Here is a 23,286-nt window from a genome sequence, read left to right on the forward strand (position 1 = left end):
TAGTAGACAGGAAGTAAAATTAATAATAATAGACTGTCATCTATTCTTTGACCGCTTTCCGACAGACGATCGAGTCGTCAAAAAATAATTGATGACTCGATCGACTCAGCTCAAGCTAGCTCAGCTGATCAGATCATCTCATGCTCATGAGCACATCCATCAGATACTACAAAATTTATAGCTGGATTCGATGTAGATCTACATGTGCCATCCACGTGCAACATGCCCCGGCGATTCAAATGTTTTTGAAAGTGTCCTCACTGTCGACACGACTCACCGTGTCCACAAATCTCGATGACAGTCCAGAAGAGAACAAAGGACTTAGTTTTTTGTTTGTTTTCTTTCAAACAAGCATAGCAGAAGGTTTGCACGCCGTGGCATGATTTGCTCTCTGCAACGTATGTGTAGTCTGTAGGAAGTTTGCCAAGTAATTAGTTCCATGGACCATGATCGGACTCGGAGTGAGTGTTTAGTCTTACAATCAAATTTTGTTTTGCAGAAATCACATTCAATTTCACCAACACCTCAATGCACAGACAGGTTGATCTACTACGACTAGGTACTTCAGTGTCAGTCGTGAATTATCTCTGCAAGTGAATACGTATGGAATCGTAGGAGGACGTTTGGCCAATTGGTGGCAGTCGGCTCTATGCCAGGGTTTATATAATGGATGATCTTCTACGAGATTACACTCCATTCTCGTACTACCAGAAAAGAGTAACGTTGGCGGTATGTGTGGCATCTGCTCTAGCAGCACCTCAAGCAGCTATACTTGTGTTCATTGGATCTGTACCTGAGTGGCATTGCGCTGGCTCAGCAGCCAGTAGTAGCAATGCAGCAGCAGCAGCAGCAGTAGCAACAGCAGCTGCTCAGGGGCTAGGCAATCATACTGCTGATTGGCAACATAATGATATTCCGGGCGTTATTGACTCTTCGCCAACTCAATGCCAACGATTGGCAAGTGGATCCTGCTCTCCGGTATACAAACATCGACTGGCCAGTGCGAGTAGTGAGGTAAGCCATACAGACAGTACTGATTGACTGGGGTGAGGGCGAGGGGTTAGTTCCTCATCTCATGGGCCGGCGTTACATACAGTTACACAGCCCAGACACAGACATGTCTACAAAGCATTTTGGCTGCCAATGCTTTTCATTTGCGAACAGGGCGCTTACTTGTGGCCACCATATATCATAATACAGTGCTGCCAAACCGTCTGATTTTTCGGACAGTGTCCGATTTGTGAAGGCTCTTCTGAAAACCGGTCCGAGAAAGAATACATCCAAAGAGCAGCGAAGAATGTCAGGGATCAGTGCTTTCCTATGCAGAAGTCCTGTATTTTCATTTTTCAGCGCAACTGAAGGCACAAATCACTGTACATTAAAGGGGAAGTGCATCGATTTTTCGAGTAGGGTCCAGAAGAAAGACAATTTGATATCGGTTCGAATGGCATATCTCTCGCTTTCATACGATAAGCCAAACTTGCCAAATCGCCAATTGTATACTCACGTTGCCATAGCAACCAGCGCAGTGATGACGTATGAAAGGCTTAGCTCCACCACAGAGAAGGTCGATCACTGCAGAAATTGGTCATTTTCAATTGGTTTATTGTATTCACGAAGTGAAAGAAGGGCTGTGTTCAATGCTGTTAGTTCAGTGAACTGTTTGTTGGTATTCCTCTCGGTTGTGTTCTGGGACGTGACACCGGCGGGAGAAAGCTGGAGTGCGGAGACATCAGCAGACAGGCGAAAATAGTGACGAACAAAATGCTGAAATCTTGGTTGGGACAAATCACATGTTCAGCATTCCCCCAACCAAGGACCATGCAGTTTGCTCTTTCCACTTCCTGAAGATAAATGTGATGGTTCCTGGCGACTCTCCTATCTCTCGTAACATCTTCTGAGCCCAGGTGAGACGACGGGTGGTGGAGATTGACGAATGAAAATTAATAATGTCGTAGGTTTGAAAGTTTGCTAAAAATGTCTCAGGAGAGATGGCGAATACCAAGCATCTTCTCCTAGAGGAAACCGTTTCCTAGGCACAGTCAGCCTAGGGAAATGCAGGAGAAGGCCGATAAACAGTTCACGGCACTAACAGCATTGAACACAGCACTTCTTTCACATCGTGAATACAGTGAGATGACCATTTTCTGCAGTGATCGACCTTCTCTGTGGTGGAGCTAAGCCTTTCATACGTCATCACTGCGCTGGTCGCTATGGCAACGTGAGTATACAATTGGCGATTTGGCAAGTTTGGCTTGTCGTATGGAAGCGAGAAATATACCATTCGAACCGATATCAAATTGTCTTTCTTCTGGACCCTACTCGAAAAATCGATGCACTTCCCCTTTACAGGTCTACTCTCCATATAACGTAATCTCTGGGACCACGCACAAATTATGTTATATCGAGAGTTATGTTATGTAGAAAACCGTGTGTAAAATACAAGATGTACCTCAAAATGAAGGGTATTACAAGGCGGGTTTAACCGTGCAAACATATACACACGGTACCACCATCGACATCAGATACCATCAATGCCGCAGAATATATGCACAATAGGACTAAACTGGCTAGCTACGGCTACAGCTTGATCGTACCGCGCACGTGAATCGACGTTGTATCGAGAGTGCGCACGTCGGGGACCGCGCCACAGGGTGCGTTATGCCGAGGTTTACGTTATGTAGGACTAAACTGCCTAGCTACAGCTACCGCTTGATCGTACCGTGCACGTGAATTTATGTTGTATCGAGAGTGCGCACGTCGGGGACCGCGCCGTAGCGTGTGTTATGTCGAGGTTTATGTTATGTAGGATTATGTTGTGTAGAACAAAATTTGTATGGGAGTGATGCTGTTTCGGCGCGGGATTTGATTTTTTTACTTACTAGCGAGGTTTATGTACAAGTGAGAGTTGTTATATCGAGAGCAGACCTGTAATTAACACGCCTGGATGGCATGTACCGTAAAGTACCGTTGATCTGCCCCCTCTCTAATTCGGGCCCCTGTCAATTTCTACCTGTGAAGCGATTTTGGCGTATACAACAATAATACGATGTTGAACCGACGCATGCACTGCTGTACACAATATTTGCCAATCCAGGATGAAAATGTGCACAATCCAGGACATCGAGTCTGAACTTCTACGTTGTTGTACATCGTACTGCACTTGACAGCCTTGATCTAATTCCCTCCCCCTGCCGAAAACCCAGCTGGGAAGCAACATAGCGTGGGGGGCGGATCAAGGGTACTTTACGGTACATACACGGTGCAGTGTGTAACCACTCTCATGCATTACAAAATCCATGACAACTTCGGAGCTCCTTATCAGTTACCAACTTACCATGGCAATGAAGCGAATTTTTTTCTTGGTATTTTGGGCGACATTTTGAATTATCTGGAAAAATTTGCTGAGAAGAATTATTCGTGCCATGTGGCCAGCCTTGGCGATAAAGGGTATACCGGTATCAGATTTTGGGCAAAAAATTATTTGGCAGCACTGCAAAGTGTGAAAGGGTTATATTAGGCTATCGCCAACATCCTCTACAATGATTCTACTTTTTTAAAGTCCGTATAAGGAGCCAAAAGAGGTTGCAAAGAGTCAGAAAAAAGAAAATAGGCCCAAATACAGGCAAAACAAGCCCAAATACAGGCAAAACAAGCCCAAATACAGGTGAAATATGCACTGTCATGCAGGTTCACACACACGCAACGGGAAGACTTCGTGGTAGTAAGGCCAAGTAAAAAAAAAAGCTAGATGATCGTCCCCGTCCGCCCCAGTTTTTGTCAGCGCCCCAAGAAATATTTTATTTTTTAAATCGTGAGTTTTTGCCGAAATCGTTGGTTTTTTACCGATCGCGGATGCAGGAAACATGTGCACGCTTTGTTTAATACTTTCTTTACTATATGGACCACATACTACTAGTATATCACGTCAGTATCGATCTGCTGAAGAAAGAAAAAGAAAAAAAGAAAAAAAAAGAAAAAAAGAGAAAAAAAACCTTGATGTTGTTGTGTACACTGTGTGCATGAGAGGGTAAAAAGTAAAAAAATAAAAATAAAATCCTCCCGCCCTCCCCGATTTTTCCAAAAAAAAGGACGATCATCTAGTAATTTTTTTTACTCGGCCTAAAATAGATTTTAGAGATTTCGCAAACAACAAAAGGCAACCCTTTCTCTTCCTTTCGAAGAGCCGAACTTGCCGAGCCCATGGAAAAACAAACTCTGAAAATACCTATGCTAGTACGGGATTCAGCGCAGAGCAAAACATATGAGTCATGATACAATGTAGCCGTGAACACTGGTGAACAAAGAATGCAGTAGCTTGGCAGCACGTGACCCGTCGTACCGCAGTACGCGACGGCGTCGCGGCTGGGAAATGAAAGGAAACACTGCGAGAAAAGACAAAACGAAAATACATGTCCCTTTGTCAAAACTTAGAAGAAACAAACACAATGCGACCAAGAATCTTTTTGAGAGTCAACGTCAATACTCTTGTGCAGTTGTGCAAATTCTTGTCTTGCACTGTGCAACGCAAGAAACAAACAACCCACGAAATGACTCGTGAACTAACTGTAGGCTAAATCACTACATGTACGCGAAATTGCGTTCCAAAATAAACTGAACTTTCTGAGACATTTCATATTTCACATCCTGAGAGAAATATTGAATAAATAGTAAATACATAATAAAAAAAACATATGGCCACGACGGCCTTCCCAACATGCACATTAGGCAGTGAGTGCTTACTGCTTAGCCTGAATAACCTCTGCTTGTATTCTTGATTTCTGGTGAGAAATTTAGGCTGACCTTGATTTGCAGCATTTGGCCATCCTCAGACATTGCCCGTTTGGACTTTTCCATGTTTTCACCACATGCAGGTATAACACAGTCTTGCGTTATTTGCATCTGGGACAAATTTTGGCCAGCGATTCACTTTGGCTGGTTGGCACCAAGTGGCGAAATCAGAAAAAACCATTGACGGCAAAAACTGAGTTGATTTCCATTTTTACAATAATGTCACTGCTTGCTGAGTTAGGGGGCGTTCGTTTTTGATCTACAGGTTTGGGTAGAAACTACTTCTTTCGGTAGAGGTGTTCGTTTTTTGAAAAAAAATTCTACTCAAAAGGGTAGATTCTACTTTCCTCTACTGGCTCTACCGGGAAAAAGTTGGTAGAATCCGGTAGAAGTTGGTAGAGCTACGGGATTTCCAGCAACATCAAGGATTTGTACACAACTCCATACAAAAAAGAAACATTTCACGTACACATCGTGTAAACTACTAGATCTGGTAGAACAGCGTTCGTACACTTGCCTCTACCATCTACCTCTATCGGTAGAGTAACTCTACTCTACTCTACCAGGTAGCTAAAAACGAACGCAGCCTTAGGAGTACTGTAAACCGCCTAATATTCGCGTCACTAAATTTTCGCGATTTCTTAGAACCAGCGAGTTTGCGGTGGCAAAAGTTCGCGAAGCACCGGGGCCACCTACATACACCAACTGTTGAAGCTTGATTTCACGCTGGTTAATATTCGCGTTATGCTCTTCTCGCGAAAATAGCGAACATTAATCCGTCGCGAGTATTAGGCAGTTTACAGCATTATAGTCAGTGTATTCTGATTTCATCTGCCAGAAGATACGTGTACTGTAAGACCCGTGTACTGTAAGACCCGTGTACTGTAAGACCCGTGTACTGTAAGACACGTGTCAACAAACAATGGATCACTCGTAGTGTTTTGCTACTCTGTAAGACCAGTAATGCTAACGAACATTTAATTCTAACAAGTTCACGGATTTGAAAGAATCGTGAATTTAACTTTTGAAGTCGTTATGTTCAAAATAGTATGTACATGTACAGTCATTAGCCGGTTTTGAGACAGAATTCGTTAGAATTTCAGTGAAAGTCACCAGTGTTACTAGTCCGGCACTGTACAATGTCATGTACATTCACACTGGGTTCTTCAAGTCTCTAAACACCAGGACTCTAGTCTAGCCTCTACAGGCTGCACATTCAAACACATCACTGGTTTTATACCCATCTCCAGGGCTGTAGCACTGGGATTTCAGGTGGTCCGGCCAAATGGGATGCTTGACCGGAAATAAACATTATTGACGAAACCTTGAACCCCAACTTGTCGGAAGGCTACCTTCTTGCCAAAGCATTTGGAAGTTGGACTAGTTTCGGCTTCACAATCCAGAGTGTTGTTACTATAATATCTTTCATGGCTGAGGTTGTTGGTACGTCTGTTGGCTCTGGGTTCCCAGTACTCAGTAGCCGAGCCTGGTTGGTAAAGTAACTCCAATTTCACTTCAAGGTACCAGTGCATCTAGTGTCTGCTTCTATCAAAGCAGCGTGCCGTCTATACTGGTTACCCCAGCAAGTGTAGGGTGTGCATAGGTAACTGTCTTGGCCGTTTTATGCCGATGTACTCCGTGTGGTGTAGACCAGGTGTGAATTGGTGGTCGATTCACATGGCTTCGCCAGTTGTGTGGATTAGACAGTTATCTGGCGCAAGTCTTGATCTGTCTCATTCAGACCTTGTTCGCTATCGTTGCTATAAGAGAAAATCTGTGGATCCAGTGCATTTGCAGATTTGCGTGCTTCTCTTGCGACGGGTGTATACATGGTACATGGTACATGGTGTGTGTGTGTGTGTGTGTGTGTGTGTGTGTGTGTGTGTATGTGTGCGTGCGTGTGCGTGTGTGTGTGTGTGTGTGTGTATGTGTGCGTGCGTGTGTTGTAGTTTGGTCTAATATGCAGCCATGCGACCGACTCAAGTTATGCACAATCGCTGTATTTTGTGGGAATGTTGCTGGGTAGCTGGCTGGCTGGTTGGAGTTCAGACGCTTACGGCCGACGAGCTGCCATCTTGGTTGCCATGGTGTTCTTCTCTCTTGGCTCACTGTGGACCATGTTGTCGGGATCATTTGGTTCGTTTGCCATATCCAGACTAGTCACAGGTACAGTCTACAGTCTACAGTGTATGCATGACTTATACCTGCAGTAACCATGGCAACTGAGTAAGGCTTTATAGTGCATGCTGGGTTTTTTGACACATGTACAGTGCTAGTGATCACGTGGGCATTGGGCATATGCCTAGTGTTGGCAAGATACAGCCCGGGTAACTGGGTAATCTGTCCCAGGGGAAGCTGATAAACGCCCCCCCCCCCCAAAAAACACAATAATTTGTGATTTTTTGGAATTTTTTGACATCGATCAGAAAGGAAAGGCGATAACTATGCAACAGTTGGTCTAAATCCCTTCGAACTGGGGATTTGCATGCCCACACTGAGTTTCTGTCAGAGAGTGCTTTTTTTATTACTCCGCTGCTCGCTAAAAACGGGCTGGAAACGTACAACTGCGACGCTGCACCACGTGATGTGAGTTTTTGCCCTCGGCGTACCCCATAGAAAGGGTATCAGTACTCTTGGTATATGTAGTAGCACAGTATTGTACATGTATGAGCAAGAGTACATAAACCAGAGTGTGCAACTGTGCATATCAGATCTGAAACAGCGCAGTTCGTGCACTACGTCACCCTGATGAGGTCAGCCAAGCCGCGACTTGCGTACAGCTCAAATTGTCGTGTTTCATAGCCCGGAAATCAGCCAAGTTTGCTTGATTTTAGACATCCTGTTTCAGGATTTCGGTGTTTTTGTGCGACTGTGTACGCTGCGTACATCCACCGACAAGTAAATTCACCAGACTATCCCTATCAAAAAACCGAAATCAGGACAAACTCAGTGGCCTGCACCACCGTGACTGGTTACGCAACTTTTCACCGTACCTGTGGCTTACCATGCCGTCAGAAATGACGTACTGCACGAATTACGCTCCCACAGGAACCATCCCGAGTTGCACACTCTGGTTTATGTACTCTTGGTATGAGTCATTGCATCATTACCATCAGTTACCTCTAAAACCATATCAATGGCGGGTTCAAGTGGCCGGTAAATAAATACATGGAATGGAAGTACAATAGTTGGTCGGTTGCTTACTGATGTCGGTGAAAGTAGCGGCCAAAATGGTGGCGCCAATTTTCGGTAAAATCACAAAACTTTGGGTCCAATCACTCCAATGATCCCCGCCCCGTTCACTTTTGTTCTGGCTCTAACCCTGCGAATGTCACTGTCTCACATGTATGGATTCATACTACAGTGTACAACACCGGAACTGATGTAAATCCCAAGTGGCAATATTGTCATGACTGTGTCCTGACTGTGACATAGCAGTACAGTCAACTTCGCTTATAACGACATTCTGCGGGGCATTAAAAAAGTGTTCTTATTCGCGAAGTGTCGTTATACCCTAAGTCTCATTATATGTATTACAGTTGGAAGGGACTTTGCTCTGGGCATGGAAATGCTGTCGTTATTCGCGAATTGTCGTTATATCCGCAGTCGTTATTAGCGAATTGTCGTTATATCCGCAGTCATTATTAGCGAAATTGACTGTACTTTCCAGCCCTGTAGTGTGTAGTCTGCACTTTGTCACCATGGCAACTGCTAACCTGTGTTTGAACACTGGTGCACTGGCAACTGAATTATGATTGTGTTTGTTGTCTTCAAACTACAGTGTAGCACCATATCTGACAACCTCATGCTTCCTTATGTAAAACAAGTGATAGGGTATCGTTTAATTGCGATATCTCTCATTGTTTTGTCTTCTCGAAAGCACCAGCGTCGTTAGTGGATGTTGTTCTTATTGTTGGTGGCGATGGCGGTCATTTTATGTTTTCTGCGCAGGTATTGGTGTAATGTGTCTTGGTGTGACCAGCAACGTGTTAGTCAGTGAATCCGTGGCCCCGGCTCATCGAGCACTGACTACAACATCGTGTAACCTCTTCTTTAGCATTGGCTTAGCCGGTCTCTCTCTATTAGCAAGCTATAACTCAGCAAGCTGGAGAAGGCTGATGGGCGTACTGACTGTGCTGGCATTCTCCGCTAGTCTTGTTGTATACATGTAAGTATTGGGCAGCAAGAATACGAGGATGAAAAAAGTGTTTTTACTCCGAATTTCATGCACTAAGCAATCAGAACTAGCTATTGAGCACTCTATTGGGCAGCCTGGAACCTCTCTGTTTTGTAAGTATTGGGCATTCAGTTCTGCAGTATATTAAGTTATTCAACAGCGTCTGGTCCTGAGGCCAGAGAGGGTGCCGGATAACTGACACGCATCTGTACACCGTGTCAAATGTTTCAAAACTTTCCTCGTTTAATACAATAAGTATGTGTGTGTGTGTGTGTGTGTGTGTGTGTGTGTGTGTGTGTGTGTGTGTGTGTGTGTGTGTGTGTGTGTGTGTGTGTGTGTGTGTGTGTTGTTTGGTTGTGTTGCTAACAGTTGGGTGAGTGAGTCTCCATTTTGGTTGCTGGCGAACAAGAGACACGACCAGCTGTCGGTGATGTTGCAACGCTGGGCGGCAAGGTCTGGTAAAACCATCCCAGACAGACTGTTGGAAAACTTGAGTTCTTCCAAAGAGAAACTGGTTGAAAGTGATGATGAATCCCACCAATCACCGTCTCACCGCTCAACAGTACATCTTAGTTCACTGCTAGTCTTGCCTGTATTTCGATGGCACACACTATCAGTGCTCTGGGCATGGTAAGTCACACACTATCAGTGCTCTGGGCATGGTAAGTCACACACTATCAGTGCTCTGGGCATGGTAAGTCACACACTATCAGTGCTCTGGGCATGGTAAGTCACACGCTATCAGTGCTCTGGGCATGGTAAGTCACAGTGACTGCTCTTGGTCTATCAACTCTTTTTCAGAAACTGTTCTCATGATGCCAATGTGGGTGTTGCTGTTCTCCTTTGTTTTGCTAAGAGTGACGATGACGGTGGGGATTAGTCTTCTAAAAGTGACATTGATATTGTGGGGAGTAGCGAAGAGTACATAACCAAGAGTGTGCAACTCAACGATCTCTCAGCTCACATCGGAGCTGACATTAGTCTTTCACGGCCATTTAATTCACCCGTATGCCATCATGCATAGCTAGAGTTTGATAGCGCAAAGAACTGTTACTTGCACGTTGCTGCTACTGTAGTCAGAGCAAAACAGCTAACTGTTGATACATGCATCCTGAACCTAATACTATAGTAAATTGACACCGCATCTACAAGACAAATGCGGAAAGGCATACGCACTGGATCATACTTCTGCCGAAAGACGATGCAATGAAACATTCCGCCGCGGTTGAGTCCATCGCAGGTCCAGATAGGCACAGTCTTGGTAATTTACTCTTGCTGATAGTACAGCTTATAGCTGCTATATGTGTGCTTGAAACTGCTCTCCTAGTGTAGTGATTCCTTGTTTCACATCTGTGTTATTGCATAGTTTGTATTTCCGAGTTATAGACGATTCTGAGGTACGCACATCCTCCGGTCAGATACGGGAGGTTTTACATGCACCGTAAAGTACCACGAGAGCGCCCACCATCTCGTCCTTTCGTGGTCGTCTTGTGGAGGTGGTTTCCTGTCTGTAGGTCATACGACGCGGACCGTGTACACACATTGCAGCCAATCCATATCCGGTTTACCTTCGAGCGGATGCGACCTCCACATAAAAAACATGCCAAGTGTGACCTTAGTACACGAACGTTCTCACACCGTACAAACTTACTTGTAGTAGCATTCTGCCATACGATTTTCTTCCCTTGGCTGTAAAATCAAGGTGGGGCGCTCTCACGGTAGTTTACGGTTCTGTATTTTGAATGTGTCTGTGGGTATGTGTGTGTGTACATGTGTGTGTACGCGTGTGCACGTGTGTGTTTTTGTTGTTCAGGTTCACAGTGTGTATGATGTACTACGGTCTGACGTTACACGTGGAAGGTGTTGGCAGTAACAAATACATTAGTTTCTTCTTCATGGCTATAGTTGAACTTCCAGCTTTGCTTATTGCCATTGTTGTGCTAAAGTACATCGGTCGGAGAACCTTCATCTTCTGGACAATGGTGATGACGACAGTCTTCTGCACTCTATCCTCGTTCATAGCTAAATGGTCCACACAAGTCAACGGTACGTGTATTTATGTGTACTGTACTCTCTTCCCCTGACAATTCACTGGTTCAATGCTTCATGTGCCGGGTCATGAGTTCCTCTCTTCATTTGTAATTTTTGTTGTTGTTTGTTTGTTGTCGGTTTCACGCACTGCAAAATACTAAATACTAAGTAGGGAGGTTTAGCTACACACGACGGATATGCTAACGCCGGGGTGACTTACTTCTGCAGTGTAGTATTTAGTCACACAAATTCAAAAATAGTTCAAATACGGAGGTGGACCTGGTGTTACCGCCGCAAATGAATATTATGATGAGAGGTTGGGTACAGGAGACAGCAAAAGCCCATCAAAGTGAACTCTGGGTATAGTTGGGTCGATCGTGGTTGGCTAGTGGATTTTTTCGTGATCTGGAAGTGTTTCTAAAGACGAGGCTTGACAACTGGCAGTTTGTGATTTCGGCATGCGTGTTTTACTTGTAGGCGACGGTGATGTACATATGGACGTATGACCACCTTCCCTTTTCTGCTTGAGCCCCTCACATTTTATGATTTTATCAACAGCGGTGGCAGGAAAGAGTTCGAAACAGCAGTCTCGCTCTGCATGCGACAACAAACAAAACGAAAGAGAAGATGAAGATTTGAAGGCAGCCATACTGACAGCATTAATGATTTTTTTGCTCACGCGCAAAATATGTTAAAATTGGAAGTTAAGGCTAAAATCAAAATTTCACCAGTTGTAGTCTTCAGGGTGCTGAGTCGAATGGTCTTGGTCCGAGAAAGCTGAGACGCTCCCTTCCTACTTGAATCCCAATCGAACTCGCGCACTTCCACCGAAACTGGGTGACTGCGCCCTACTAGATGGGGATTTGTATGCAAAATGTCACTAAAAGCGCCATGTCGTTCTTATAAAAGCACGGATGACCGCGAGTGGCCCATATGTTGTAGTCTTTTGGACGCTGAGTCGACTGGTTTTGGTCTGAAAAGGCTGCGATGCAGCGTTCCTCCTTTATTCCCAATCGAACATGGTTGAACAAGCGGTCACGTGCTACTGGGTGCCCAAATCACCTGATCACCACGCCAGCAGGCGACAACTTTCACACCAAGGTTCAACTCGAGTTCAACTCGAGTGACAGGACTGCACCCAAAAAAGGTCAAACAGGCTAGTAAGTTGTACCCTGCAGGCACGGTGACCAGGTGACTGGTGTACGCAGGAGCACGTGACCGCTTCTTCAACCATGTTCAATTGGGAATAAAGGAGGAACGCTGCATCGCAGCCTTTTCGGACCAAAACCAGTCGACTCAGCGTCCAAAAGACTATAACATATGGGCCAATCGCGGTCATCTGTGCTTTTATAAGAACGACATGGCGCTTTTAGTGACATTTTGCATACAAATCCCCATCTAGTAGGGCGCAGTCACCCAGTTTCGGTGGAAGTGCGCGAGTTCGATTGGGATTAAAGTAGGAAGGGAGCGTCTCAGCTTCCTCGGACCACGACCATTCGACTCAGCAACCCGAAGACTACAACTGGTGAAATTTTAATTTTAGCCTTAACTTCCCCTTTAACACAGAGGACGCATGCTCGGTTCCCAACAAACTCTCACGCACTCATTGTTCTGCTGCTGATGAGACCCAACAGGGTCGAAACAGCTAGCTGTCCGAGTGGAGATAGTGCTCACATTTATGTATGGGTGTGTATGGTGTGCTGTGTGCAACCATACACTGTATTCATCTATGTATGTCATTGTGTATGCTGTGCTGTGTGTTACCCTGTATTATGCTCTCCTACTAGTATGTATGTGTATGATGTGCTGTGTACAATTCTACATTGTGTTTATCCAACTCAGATAATGACAGTACACACATGAAAGAGACGATAGCTAACTGGCAGCTTGCAGTGTCAATCTGTGGGAAATTCTCATCGTCAGCCGTCTTCTCAATTCTCTACACATATTTACCAGAATTACTGCCCACGCCGGTTAGGTTAGTATACAAATAACATCGTCAATAAGGATCTCGATGAAGCAATTCCACCTCCACCGAACGCACTCTCTGGCTGACCTCACACACCAGCAACAACATGGCTCCAAGCTGTAGATACTGAGAAATAGTTTTTTCCTCCATACAGCGCTGTTTCCACCAATATAGGTCTCATCAGTGAAGGTTGAGAATAATGAATGGCTAGAATTAATTTTCAAAGCACAGTTTTATACAAAGAATGAAATGAACTGATGAGACCTATAGTGGTGCAAACAGCAGCGCTGTATGGAGGAAAAACTGTTTGTCAGTATGTACAACTTGGAGTCATGTTGTTGCTGGTGTGTGAGGTCAGCCAGAGAGTGTGTTTGGTGGAGGTGGAATTGCTTTATTGATAAACAGGCTAAGAGCTGCTGCTTACCCTTTGGATAACGATCTCGGGTACAACATACATGGAACTCATGAATATCATCACTATCCTCAGACCTAGTGGTCACTTGACTGCATACTGTCAACGTGACGATTATGAACAACTCGCGGATAACATCATTTTTGCTCATGCACGATCGATGGCGATTATTCGCAAGGTTGGCTGTACACCACGTCTTTGCAGTATCGTGCAGCACAGTGGCACAGCGGCATCGTCGCTGAATCAGTTGATCCAGTTTTACCAAACCACTTTTTGGTCTGCATGTTCATGTATGCATGCATACATGAGCACTGCATGCATACATGAGCACTGCATGCATACATGAGCACTGCATGCATACATGAGCACTGCATGCATCCATGAGCACTGCATGCATACATGAGCACTGCATGCATACATGAGCACTGCATGCATACATGAGCACTGCATGCATACATGAGCACTGCATGCATACATGAGCACTGCATGCATACATGAGCACTGCATGCATACATGAGCACTGCATGCATACATGAGCACTGCATGCATACATGAGCACTGCATGCACACATGAGCACTGCATGCATACATGAGCACTGCATGCATACATGAGCACTGCATGCATACATGAGCACTGCATGCATACATGAGCACTGCATGCATACATGAGCACTGCATGCATACATGAGCACTGCATGCACACATGAGCACTGCATGCATACATGAGCACTGCATGCATACATGAGCACTGCATGCATACATGAGCACTGCATGCACACATGAGCACTGCATGCATACATGAGCACTGCATGCATACATGAGCACTGCATGCACACATGAGCACTGCATGCATACATGAGCACTGCATGCATACATGAGCACTGCATGCACACATGAGCACTGCATGCACACATGAGCACTGCATGCACACATGAGCACTGCATGCACACATGAGCACTGCATGCATGCATGAGCACTGCATGCATACACGAGCACTGCATGCATACATGAGCACTGCATGCATACATGAGCACTGCATGCATACATGAGCACTGCATGCATACATGAGCACTGCATGCATACATGAGCACTGCATGCATAACTGTTACATGATGCATTGACCTCATAATTATAGCCAAGAGTGTTGCGGTTCAGTCTTCTTGAACTGCTAGTGAGCACAGTTTTCTAGGTCTTGATCCAAGGGGCGTGGCCATAGAGGCTATTGCCCGTTGACTTCATCTTTTGTGTTGTGGTGTAAGTTAGCAAGCCAGAATAGTCCAGGGCTCTGTCATTCATGTACTGCACATCTGTACGACATGGTGCATGCTTGATATCCTTGTTACTGGTCTTAGCATTACACACTTCTCTAGCTATGATACAACTGTGGTACAAAAGTAACCGGATTAGAGTTTATGTTTAGCTGCTAATAGCAAGCTTCACAGCTTCTCCATGCTCTTTCTAACACTGTGTGGAGTACATATCCGAGTGGATCCAAAGGTTAGCACTGTCACCACTCCGGCCTGGCTATGATGGTGTGACTTCAAGCCCTCTGTAAGGCTGTGTTTACATGAGAAATTTCAACCCGGGTTGAGCTCAGCCCGGGTTAAAAGTCTATACGATAGACAAAATAGGTGAGCATTTACATGAAGACAGTTGACCCGGGTCAAATATTGATATGCCGCCAAAAAGTCCACTTCTAGAGTCCTGTATGGTCACGTGAATACTTTCGCGTGAAATTTTCATGTGCAGTGCTATTCAAACCTGGCACGGGATACGCACAGAAGTACGTTTGTACGATTTTCTCGACCCGGGTTGAACTCAACCCGGGGCGAAATTTCAACCCGGGTCAAGCGCAATGCGTCATGTAAACGCGCCATTCATTTTGTGTACAAGGTGAGTTGAAATCTGACCCAGGTTGAAGCGCCTCATGTAAACACAGCCTAATCTGCTTGCTCCGTGTGTGTGTGTGTGTGTGTGTGTGTGTGTGTGTTCGTGCACGCATGGTCGTGTGTGTGTGTGTGTGTGCACGTGTATGTTTGTTTTATTCACGTGTGTCCACAACTGTCCACAGGACAAGCGGCCTTGGTGTGTGCGTGGTTGTGTCCCGATTGGGTGCTATCATATCACCATTTGTCCTGGCTTGGGTAAGACTTGTGTGTGTTTGTGAAATATACCGGTACTGAAGTACCTTCATCTATGATGAAAATCAAACTAAACAGGCTCTGGTGTCTCAATGAGCTTTGGCTGTTGTTGTTGTTTCAAATTTTCATTCTCACGATATCCAGTGGTCAATAAGAGTTGTTGTTGTTGTTGTTGTTGTTGTTGTTGTTGTTGTTGTTGTTGTTGTTGTTGTTGTTGTTGTTGTTGTTGTTGTTGGTGTTGTTGTTGTTGTTGTTGTTGTTGTTGTTGTTGTTGTTGTTGTTGTTGTTGTTGTTGTTGTTGTTGTTGTTGTTGTTGTTGTTGTTGTTGTTGTTGTTGTTGTTGTTGTTCTCGTTATGTATGCTTGTGCCTGCCTACATGTGTGTGCCTATGGGGTGTGGGGTGTGTGTATGTGTGTGCCTAGGTGTGTGTTTGTAGACAGATTCTTGCCAGTGTGGTCTTAGTTTATCTTGTGAAATGCGGTGGTCTTCAGCATTGCAAAAGTCCTCTGATCCCGAGAAAGCCAGTAATTGAGTGTTATTGTGTTGGTTGAGCTGTAATCATGACTTTTATTATTCATGTCTTTTGTTGCCGTGACGATCTGTAGGGTCACAGCCACCCCATGGCTCCGTACCTGTTGTTCTCAGTTTGTGGTGCAATAGCGTGTGCTGGAATATACCGATTACCGGAAACCAAGGACAGGGATTTACCAGAGACGTTACAGGACTTGCACCAACTGGTGACTAAAGGCTGAGCGGCCGCTGACAGACATCTACATTGTGCACAAACACACACTGGCTGGCATAGGAACACTGCTTGCATATGCTTCTGGTGCTGGCGCTGGTGGTAACTCAGGACTAGTCTAATACCGTCACTGGCACCGCCGCAGACTGGAGACTGCAGAGTGGAGACTGCAGACTGGTGAGTGGAGACTGGAGAGACATGAAGAGATCCAAGTTAGTAGCAACGCCGGTGTACAAGTCAGTACAGTGTAAGCATACGCACCGGATTCATGCCTGCTGACTGCCCAGGTCTTGATGGCTGCTGACTGCCCAGGTCTTGATGGCTGCTGACTGCCCAGGTCTTGATGGCTGCTGACTGCCCAGGTCTTGATGGCTGCTGACTGCCCAGGTCTTGATGGCTGCTGAATGCTCAGGTCTTGAATTCATGGCTGCTGAATGCTCAAGTCTTGAATTCATGGCTGCTGAATGCTCAAGTCTTGAATATATGGCTGCTGAATGCCCAGGTCTTGAATACATGGCTGCTGAATGCTCAGGTGTTGGATACGTGGCTGCTGAATGCTCAGGTGTTGAATACATGGCTGTTGAACGCCCCAGGTCTTGAATACATGGCTGTTGAATGCTCAGGTCTTGGACTCTTGGCTATTGAATGCCCGTGTCTGTTGTATTTGCGAGCCAACCAGTGAACTTGTCTGACTATATTTCCTCGGCTTCACATTCTCCAAATGTGTAATAAGCTGGGGCTGCCGTCATATCAATGGAACACGTTTATGATCAAGGTGCGTATGATCAATGGAACACGTTTATGATCAAGGTGCGTATGATCAAGCCGGTGCGTAGTACTCTCTCTGCTCACTTTGTGTTTTACTATGTACGTAGGTGTGTGTACGCGCTCTATCATACATTCTGCTTGCGTGTGTTGGGAACGGGGAGGGGGTTCGTTGCCTCCGCATGCGCAATGAGGGAAATCTTCTTGAATGATTCAGTACTTCATTATTCCACAAAGCTATCACTCTCGGGGCTGCCACTTGTTCTGATTTTCGGAATTGCTTTAAAGACATTGTTCCGACAAACCGACCGAAAAGCTGCCGCACTGTCTCACTTGAACTGTTCACGAAAGTGCCTGTCGTTTCGGTCCTTGAAATCCTAAATATGCGTTGGCTTCTAAAGGGGGCATTACCCTTGCCCTCAAAGGGGCTGTGACCGGGGGCCAGACCCCCCCCCCCCCCCCTTCAGATTTCTACCAACCCTGCACTCTTGGTCTTGTTTGCTGAGACAGTGAGAGTCAGTGTGGTGTGCCATGCAGAGCTACAGTTGCATGTCTGAGACACACGGGGATCCTGCGGCAACTTTCAGTCATGCTAAGTGCTACTACAGTAGTAGAGTCCTGGAGTGGGTGCTTAGGCCCTCATCAGACTACGTACATAGAAAATCCAGTACAAAATCACATAAAACCTAAAAGGCAACATTTTTCCATGCCTGCATTCAGACCACACATTTTACATGCAATAAAATTGCGCAAGGGGCCTGGGATGTGTGAAAGCAGCGGACAGTCGTATCCGGGTACAAAGTTCGTACAACTGCCTGGTGAAAGTACGATAAATGCAGGAAAATTGCCTTGTACAAGGGTTGGCACCCTGCCTGAAAGGATTGGGCAGCTTTTTAGGCTTCCCGCCAGATTCTTGTTGTTGTCTTGGAAACTTCTATGTAAATGTGACTTATACTTATAGGCTGTTTTGTACCTAGTCTGAAGAGGGCCTTAGTCCCAGCACCATCATACAATGTACTTCAACAGTTCCCAAATGGCATTTTTACCTGAAGCACTTTTATACAACACAATTAAGTTCAAGCAATAGATTTAACACAGTATATTGGTTGAACATTAGGTGTATAGTTCAAAACGGAGATTATCCGAGACAGTGTTCACTCAAGTCGAGTCTTACCTACACGATTCATGACAGTCAACTGGGTTCCGTGTGCACGCTCAATAGTTCAAACAAACTAGAACCAGGTCAGGATGTCAACTGGGACTAAAGAGATGACAGAAAACTGTGTCACAGTGACAATACATGGAGTGCCTACTAGATGTTACAGGTGCGCTCACTGAAATCCGACCCAATGTGCAAAACTGGCACCCTCAACTTGCACAGCCCTCGACGCCCTGGCAGTGGAATGAATGCGGCTGGACGTACACATGTACACCCACAATGATGTAATCGGAACTGGTCCAGGACGCCAGCTTTGCACTTTGGGTCGGATTTCAGTGAGCGCAACTGTGGCTGAAGTACACTGTTAATGCGCCGATAGCTAATGGATGGCAGTGGGAGCGTGACTATCCAAGCCATAAAGCAGTTGTGAACGAGGACAATGATCATCAAGCCGATGGAAGGCCGCACGCTTCTTTGCATACAATTACGCTTATTGAAATTATGGTCATTGACCACCACGTGCACGGATACGCCTGGTCATTATACGGAACGCCTCATTGTCCTGGTCCTTGTGTGACACCAATTATGATGGTGATATGCGTTGGCTCATCACCAACTAGCCGAATGGTATGTGGGACGTGCTGTGGCTGGTAGTTACGGCGGGAACGTGGCCAGTGTTTCCATTGACGTTTTGCGGACTTGCTCAATTTGGTTTGTTGCCTGCGAGAGGCTGCTCTGTGTGGATTATGTACATGGCTATCAGGTGCTGAAGGGCAATTCCACGCCGAGCACATTCCAGACCCACCGGCCCACTGCTTATGGATCGGCCGATTGTTATGGTTGTTCCGGTGCATTTGACCGCTAGTCCGGTCAGGGCGCTCAAACAGCATTCCCGGTGTGGGCCTGTCTGGATGAAATAATGTCGACGGGAATGGCAGCAGAGCTGCATTCTGACTTTCGTGCAGACCACCGATACTACTAGGCTCAGCCTTCACAGCGCCAGTGAGGGCCACTGGCATACGCTTGAAGCTATTGGGCTGTGCCATTGTCTGCTCTCGGCTTGGCACTGCATCTGTTTGGCACAGTGGCTGTGTGGGAATCTTGACATCCTCCAATGCCACGGAATTTGTCCTGTGCGCATCAAGCGATGAACTACGACCAGGTTGATGCGTCTCAGGCTGGGCATCAAGCGATGAACTACGACCAGGTTGATGCGTCTCAGGCTGGGCATCAAGCGATGAACTATGACCCGGTTGATGCATCTCAGGCTGGGGTGCAGGAACAGCAACATCGCAACTCAGTCCCTGCACTCGATTGGCACGACTGCCATTGACAGCGGGTAGCTTTCCGGAAGACCGCACTGGAGCACCTCTGACGCGGCCTTGGGGCCTTGGCAGTGTCTGTTCTGGATGCCGCTGGAGTGTATTCTGTGCTGTAACTTGCTCAGTCTTTGCGGGCTGTGTGGCTATCTTGCCTTCCTCGCTAGTCGGCTGTGTTCTGGCAGCACCACTGTATCCGTTCTGGCGACCAGTCTGTGAGCGTATAACAGAGACCAACATTTATACATCCTGCTTACAATGACCGTGACCAAGCAGACAAACTCAATTGCCAAGCAGAACACAGTTCTTGTGTGCTGTGAATCTGAGAACTTGCGGCTCAGTCGAGTTCTCAATCACTTGCACTGTACAACACAAATGCCTGCCATTTGGAAAAATCCCAACTTTTAATATGAATCTTTGCAAGTTTGCATGCTGTGTGAATGAATAACAGCCGTTTTAAAAGCACTTGCTACACTGATCACGGTCTCCAGAGCCAACTAGTGTCTGGCATCAAGTTGACCATGGTTGACAGACCACTGCATGCTGAGTGCTATAGTGAGCTACAGTGATCATGGCACAGTTTCATCTCCAGAGCCAACTAGTGTCTGGCATCAAGTTGACCATGGTTGACAGACCACTGCATGCTGAGTGCTATAGTGAGCTACAGTGATCATGGCACAGTTTCATGGTGTCCCCGTAGAGCAGGCATTGGCGGATAATGCTCGAAAAGGTGGCAGATTCTGCTCGAAAAGCAGTGAAATTGGCAGAACCATACAAACCTTATGGCGGGCAATTCCTCGAATTCTGCTCCATTTCTTTATCCACATACCAAACATGCATGAGAAAGTACCGAATTCTGCCAATTTTTCTGCCGGCATTATCCGCATATGCCTACCATAGGTCAGGGTCAAAACAATGCATACCGTTTGCCTCCGGTTCAATTGGATATTGAACGATTTCTGCTTTTGTAGCAAATTCTTCAAATCCTTCAACGAGTTTATGCACGTGTCCTGCACATGTACACAGAGAAAACAGTATTATGTGCTCACCTTTACATGCATAAGAAAAGAACCCGGCAAATTTGCCTGGTGTGAATGAGAGAGCGAGAGAGAAACACAAGCACACACTAAAAAGAGTAGGACTGTATTCTTGTTCTGGCGCAGGTACAGTCCATTCATAAAAAGATGTGCCCTTGCTCTGGCGAGCTCCCGTATTTAGCTATTTTTCGTGACTTTATCGTTGATGATGCAGTACCGTGCAATTTGAGAAAAAGGTCCAAAGAGGTACTTCAACCGGGGTTCTAGCCGCTGGGTTTCTGTCTCCCAATTTCCCATCATTGTGTATTGCTGGCGGGGCGAGTGCTACCCTGTAGAGTCTCGTCCAGGTCTAGCTGAAAAGAACCTTCACTACTAGGAGCTTGACTAGGCCGGAATGGACGGATCAAATCATTATTCCTTATAATGGATCCATAATAGCATGACTGTGTAACAAGCGCGCATATACAGATTCTCGTGATCCACGTGATTCCGCCAGACATGTTGTATGCATATTCTATTTTATTTTATACTTTGGATGAAGTTTTCCATTAGTCCTATTGGTATTGTTGCTAACGGCTTTTGTTGACGTCACTTCTGTCATTTCATTGTATCGTATTACTCTTCAGACATCAATCCTGAATGGCATAAGCGAAAGTGGCACCCCCGCCACCTACGGGGACATGCTTTTTTTATATTATTATTTTTAATATACATACTAGTACTGAAGTACTGTGTTGTAGAGTAGCTGTAACTAACTTACTTAGATTCAGAGCATACACACGCAAACCGTTCGAAATGGGTTGCAATGCTGCCATAGTCCTATTGCAAAAATAATTTCAATGACTAACTATTTGAACAAACGGCGAGGAGACAACAATAACCGCAATCAGTAATACAAACTGGATCGTACACTTTATTACACTTTATTCATGTAATGTAAAACATTACATGAATAAAGTGTACACAAATGTCGATCCAGCTAACTACACTGTAGTAATAATTATTACTTACACGACCTTCGGGAGCTTCGCGAATAGTCACTCTGCGCGTGCGCGTGTAGTGCGCGTACCGCGTGTATTGCTCTTCTACACTCGATGGTGAGTTCCGCGGGCTTGACATTGTAGGTGCCATTAGCGCTGTTCAGTGACAGTTGCGACGTGGTGGCAGGAAGTAGAACTCTGGATGTTGCTTGAATTTGATGTTCGACAACTCAGCTTGACTGTGACCCGCAGAATTCGCTGTGATGCCGGATACTGCTGCTGCTGCTGCTTGACTTAGGCTTGATGATCCCGATACCAGTATGGCGCAGCAAGGACATTGGAACATCGACCCAAGATTCTGGTGTCCTGTAACTTGACTTGGAAACGAATGATACTTTGAGACTCGCCTTGAGCTCCTTTTTTATACACTTCGAAATGGCGGTCCAGACGCGCATTTTGACGTAGTGACAAGCACATACCGTCCGTGCTGGTGGTAGATCAACGCTGTCAACTAATTACTTGTTGCGAATACCACACTTCCTTCTCATATGCTAGATACTAATGCCAAGTAATGGTGATAATACTAGCAGCCAGCGCCAAAACTGTCCGCCGGACCTTCGCTGTTTCGCGCTGACACCTATAGTACCTACACGTATGAGGCGTCAACGTCCGATCGGACGTCGACGCCTCATACCGCCGAGTAGTGACCATGCATGGTGACCCTTCGCACAAATACCGCCTACATGTACCTACAGGCTACACGCTGCAGTTGAACAAGTCTTGCCTGACGCTTTTGAGTCTTGGCTGCTAGCGCTAGCGCCAGTAGCGGCTGTCATCATGGCTCGCGCTTACGCAGATCACAACGCTATGGTCGTATGGATGGGCGACGACGACTAGTAGTAGTACTGGTAGGCGAGTGGTCTATGACCATGAAGACCAAGGTAAAACTAACACTAATTACACTAGCAGATGCGTCGGACAGCAATACGGTGCTGTACGGTATCAGGATGTCGTATCATGCCGTACAGCAGTACGATGACATCAAGATACGACGATCGAGCGGAAAAGAAGAGAAATGCAGGCTCAAGATAGAAGCAAGAGTACTCTTGATAGAAGACTGTGAACGGACCATAACTACTTACTTAGACCATAACCATGATAACTAATACTTAGTTATGATGGTGGTACATGTATTATAAAACACACACACACACACACCTAGCAATATGGCGGTAAACACACGCCTGCCCACACACGTACACGCTCTCTACTCTAGACTCTAGGCTGCAACGTAAGACTAAGAGCTCTCCTTCTCACCACCACCATCATCACTTCGCGCCTGCAGCCCTGGCGTCTAGCCTAGACGGTCGATGCATGCATGGCTGGTGGTGGTATCCGACATACAATGTAGCATGGCAGGCTAGGCTGGCATCATTCTCCCGGCTGTATACTAGTAATGTTATGTACCGGTACCATGGGTACCGGTAAACCGTAATAATTATGCTCAAAAGAAAAAAATATCTGTCCGAGTGTCGGGACTGTCGGCAACAGTTCAGCTCATACTACAATCATGTATTAGTTAGTGAGTAAGACAGTAGCACTACTCGGAGTACTCCAGCTCTGTCTACCAGGTCTACATGCGCATACTGCATGCATGTCGAACGACGTGATCGTGAAAACTTTGGCCATGACGTCAACAAAGAAGACATCGAAAAACATTGCTGTAATATTTCCCATTATTTTAGCCAAAAGAATAATAATTA

At 45.8% G+C, this 23,286-nt stretch overlaps 2 protein-coding genes across 2 annotated transcripts; one reads left to right on the top strand and one right to left on the bottom strand.

Annotated features, from left to right (window-relative positions):
- The first annotated feature begins 259 nt into the window (after positions 1-259).
- On the top strand, positions 260-17,159 carry LOC135816214 (solute carrier family 22 member 1-like). The gene is made up of 8 exons (XM_065329616.1): positions 260-1,014; positions 6,741-6,957; positions 8,743-8,959; positions 9,338-9,598; positions 10,782-11,014; positions 12,842-12,977; positions 15,452-15,524; positions 16,127-17,159. Exons 1-8 carry the CDS (start codon positions 667-669, stop codon positions 16,271-16,273), a joined length of 1,632 nt encoding a protein of 543 aa, XP_065185688.1. The 5' UTR covers positions 260-666; the 3' UTR covers positions 16,274-17,159.
- A 953-nt stretch (positions 17,160-18,112) lies between these two features.
- LOC135816218 (uncharacterized) lies at positions 18,113-21,930 on the bottom strand. The gene is made up of 3 exons (XM_065329623.1): positions 21,555-21,930; positions 20,430-20,516; positions 18,113-19,719 (listed from the first exon to the last, which is right to left on the bottom strand). The coding sequence occupies exons 1-3, from the start codon at positions 21,672-21,674 to the stop codon at positions 18,742-18,744; spliced, it is 1,185 nt and encodes a 394-aa protein (XP_065185695.1). The 5' UTR covers positions 21,675-21,930; the 3' UTR covers positions 18,113-18,741.
- Between the last annotated feature and the right edge of the window lie 1,356 nt (positions 21,931-23,286).

The sequence above is a fragment of the Sycon ciliatum genome, chromosome 4, assembly GCF_964019385.1.
Source record: "Sycon ciliatum chromosome 4, ocSycCili1.1, whole genome shotgun sequence".
Lineage (NCBI taxonomy): Eukaryota > Metazoa > Porifera > Calcarea > Leucosolenida > Sycettidae > Sycon > Sycon ciliatum.

Coding starts and splice junctions, on each gene's coding strand:
- LOC135816214 (XM_065329616.1), top strand. CDS start 667: ATGGATGATCTTCTACGAGATTACACTCCATTCTCGTACTACCAGAAA. Junction 1,015..6,740: donor TGGCCAGTGCGAGTAGTGAG/GTAAGCCATACA, acceptor CGTGTGTTGTAG/TTTGGTCTAATATGCAGCCA. Junction 11,015..12,841: donor ATGGTCCACACAAGTCAACG/GTACGTGTATTT, acceptor TATCCAACTCAG/ATAATGACAGTACACACATG.
- LOC135816218 (XM_065329623.1), bottom strand. CDS start 21,674: ATGGCACCTACAATGTCAAGCCCGCGGAACTCACCATCGAGTGTAGAA. Junction 20,517..21,554: donor GCGAAGCTCCCGAAGGTCGT/GTAAGTAATAAT, acceptor GTACATGTGCAG/GACACGTGCATAAACTCGTT. Junction 19,720..20,429: donor AATTGAACCGGAGGCAAACG/GTATGCATTGTT, acceptor ATACGCTCACAG/ACTGGTCGCCAGAACGGATA.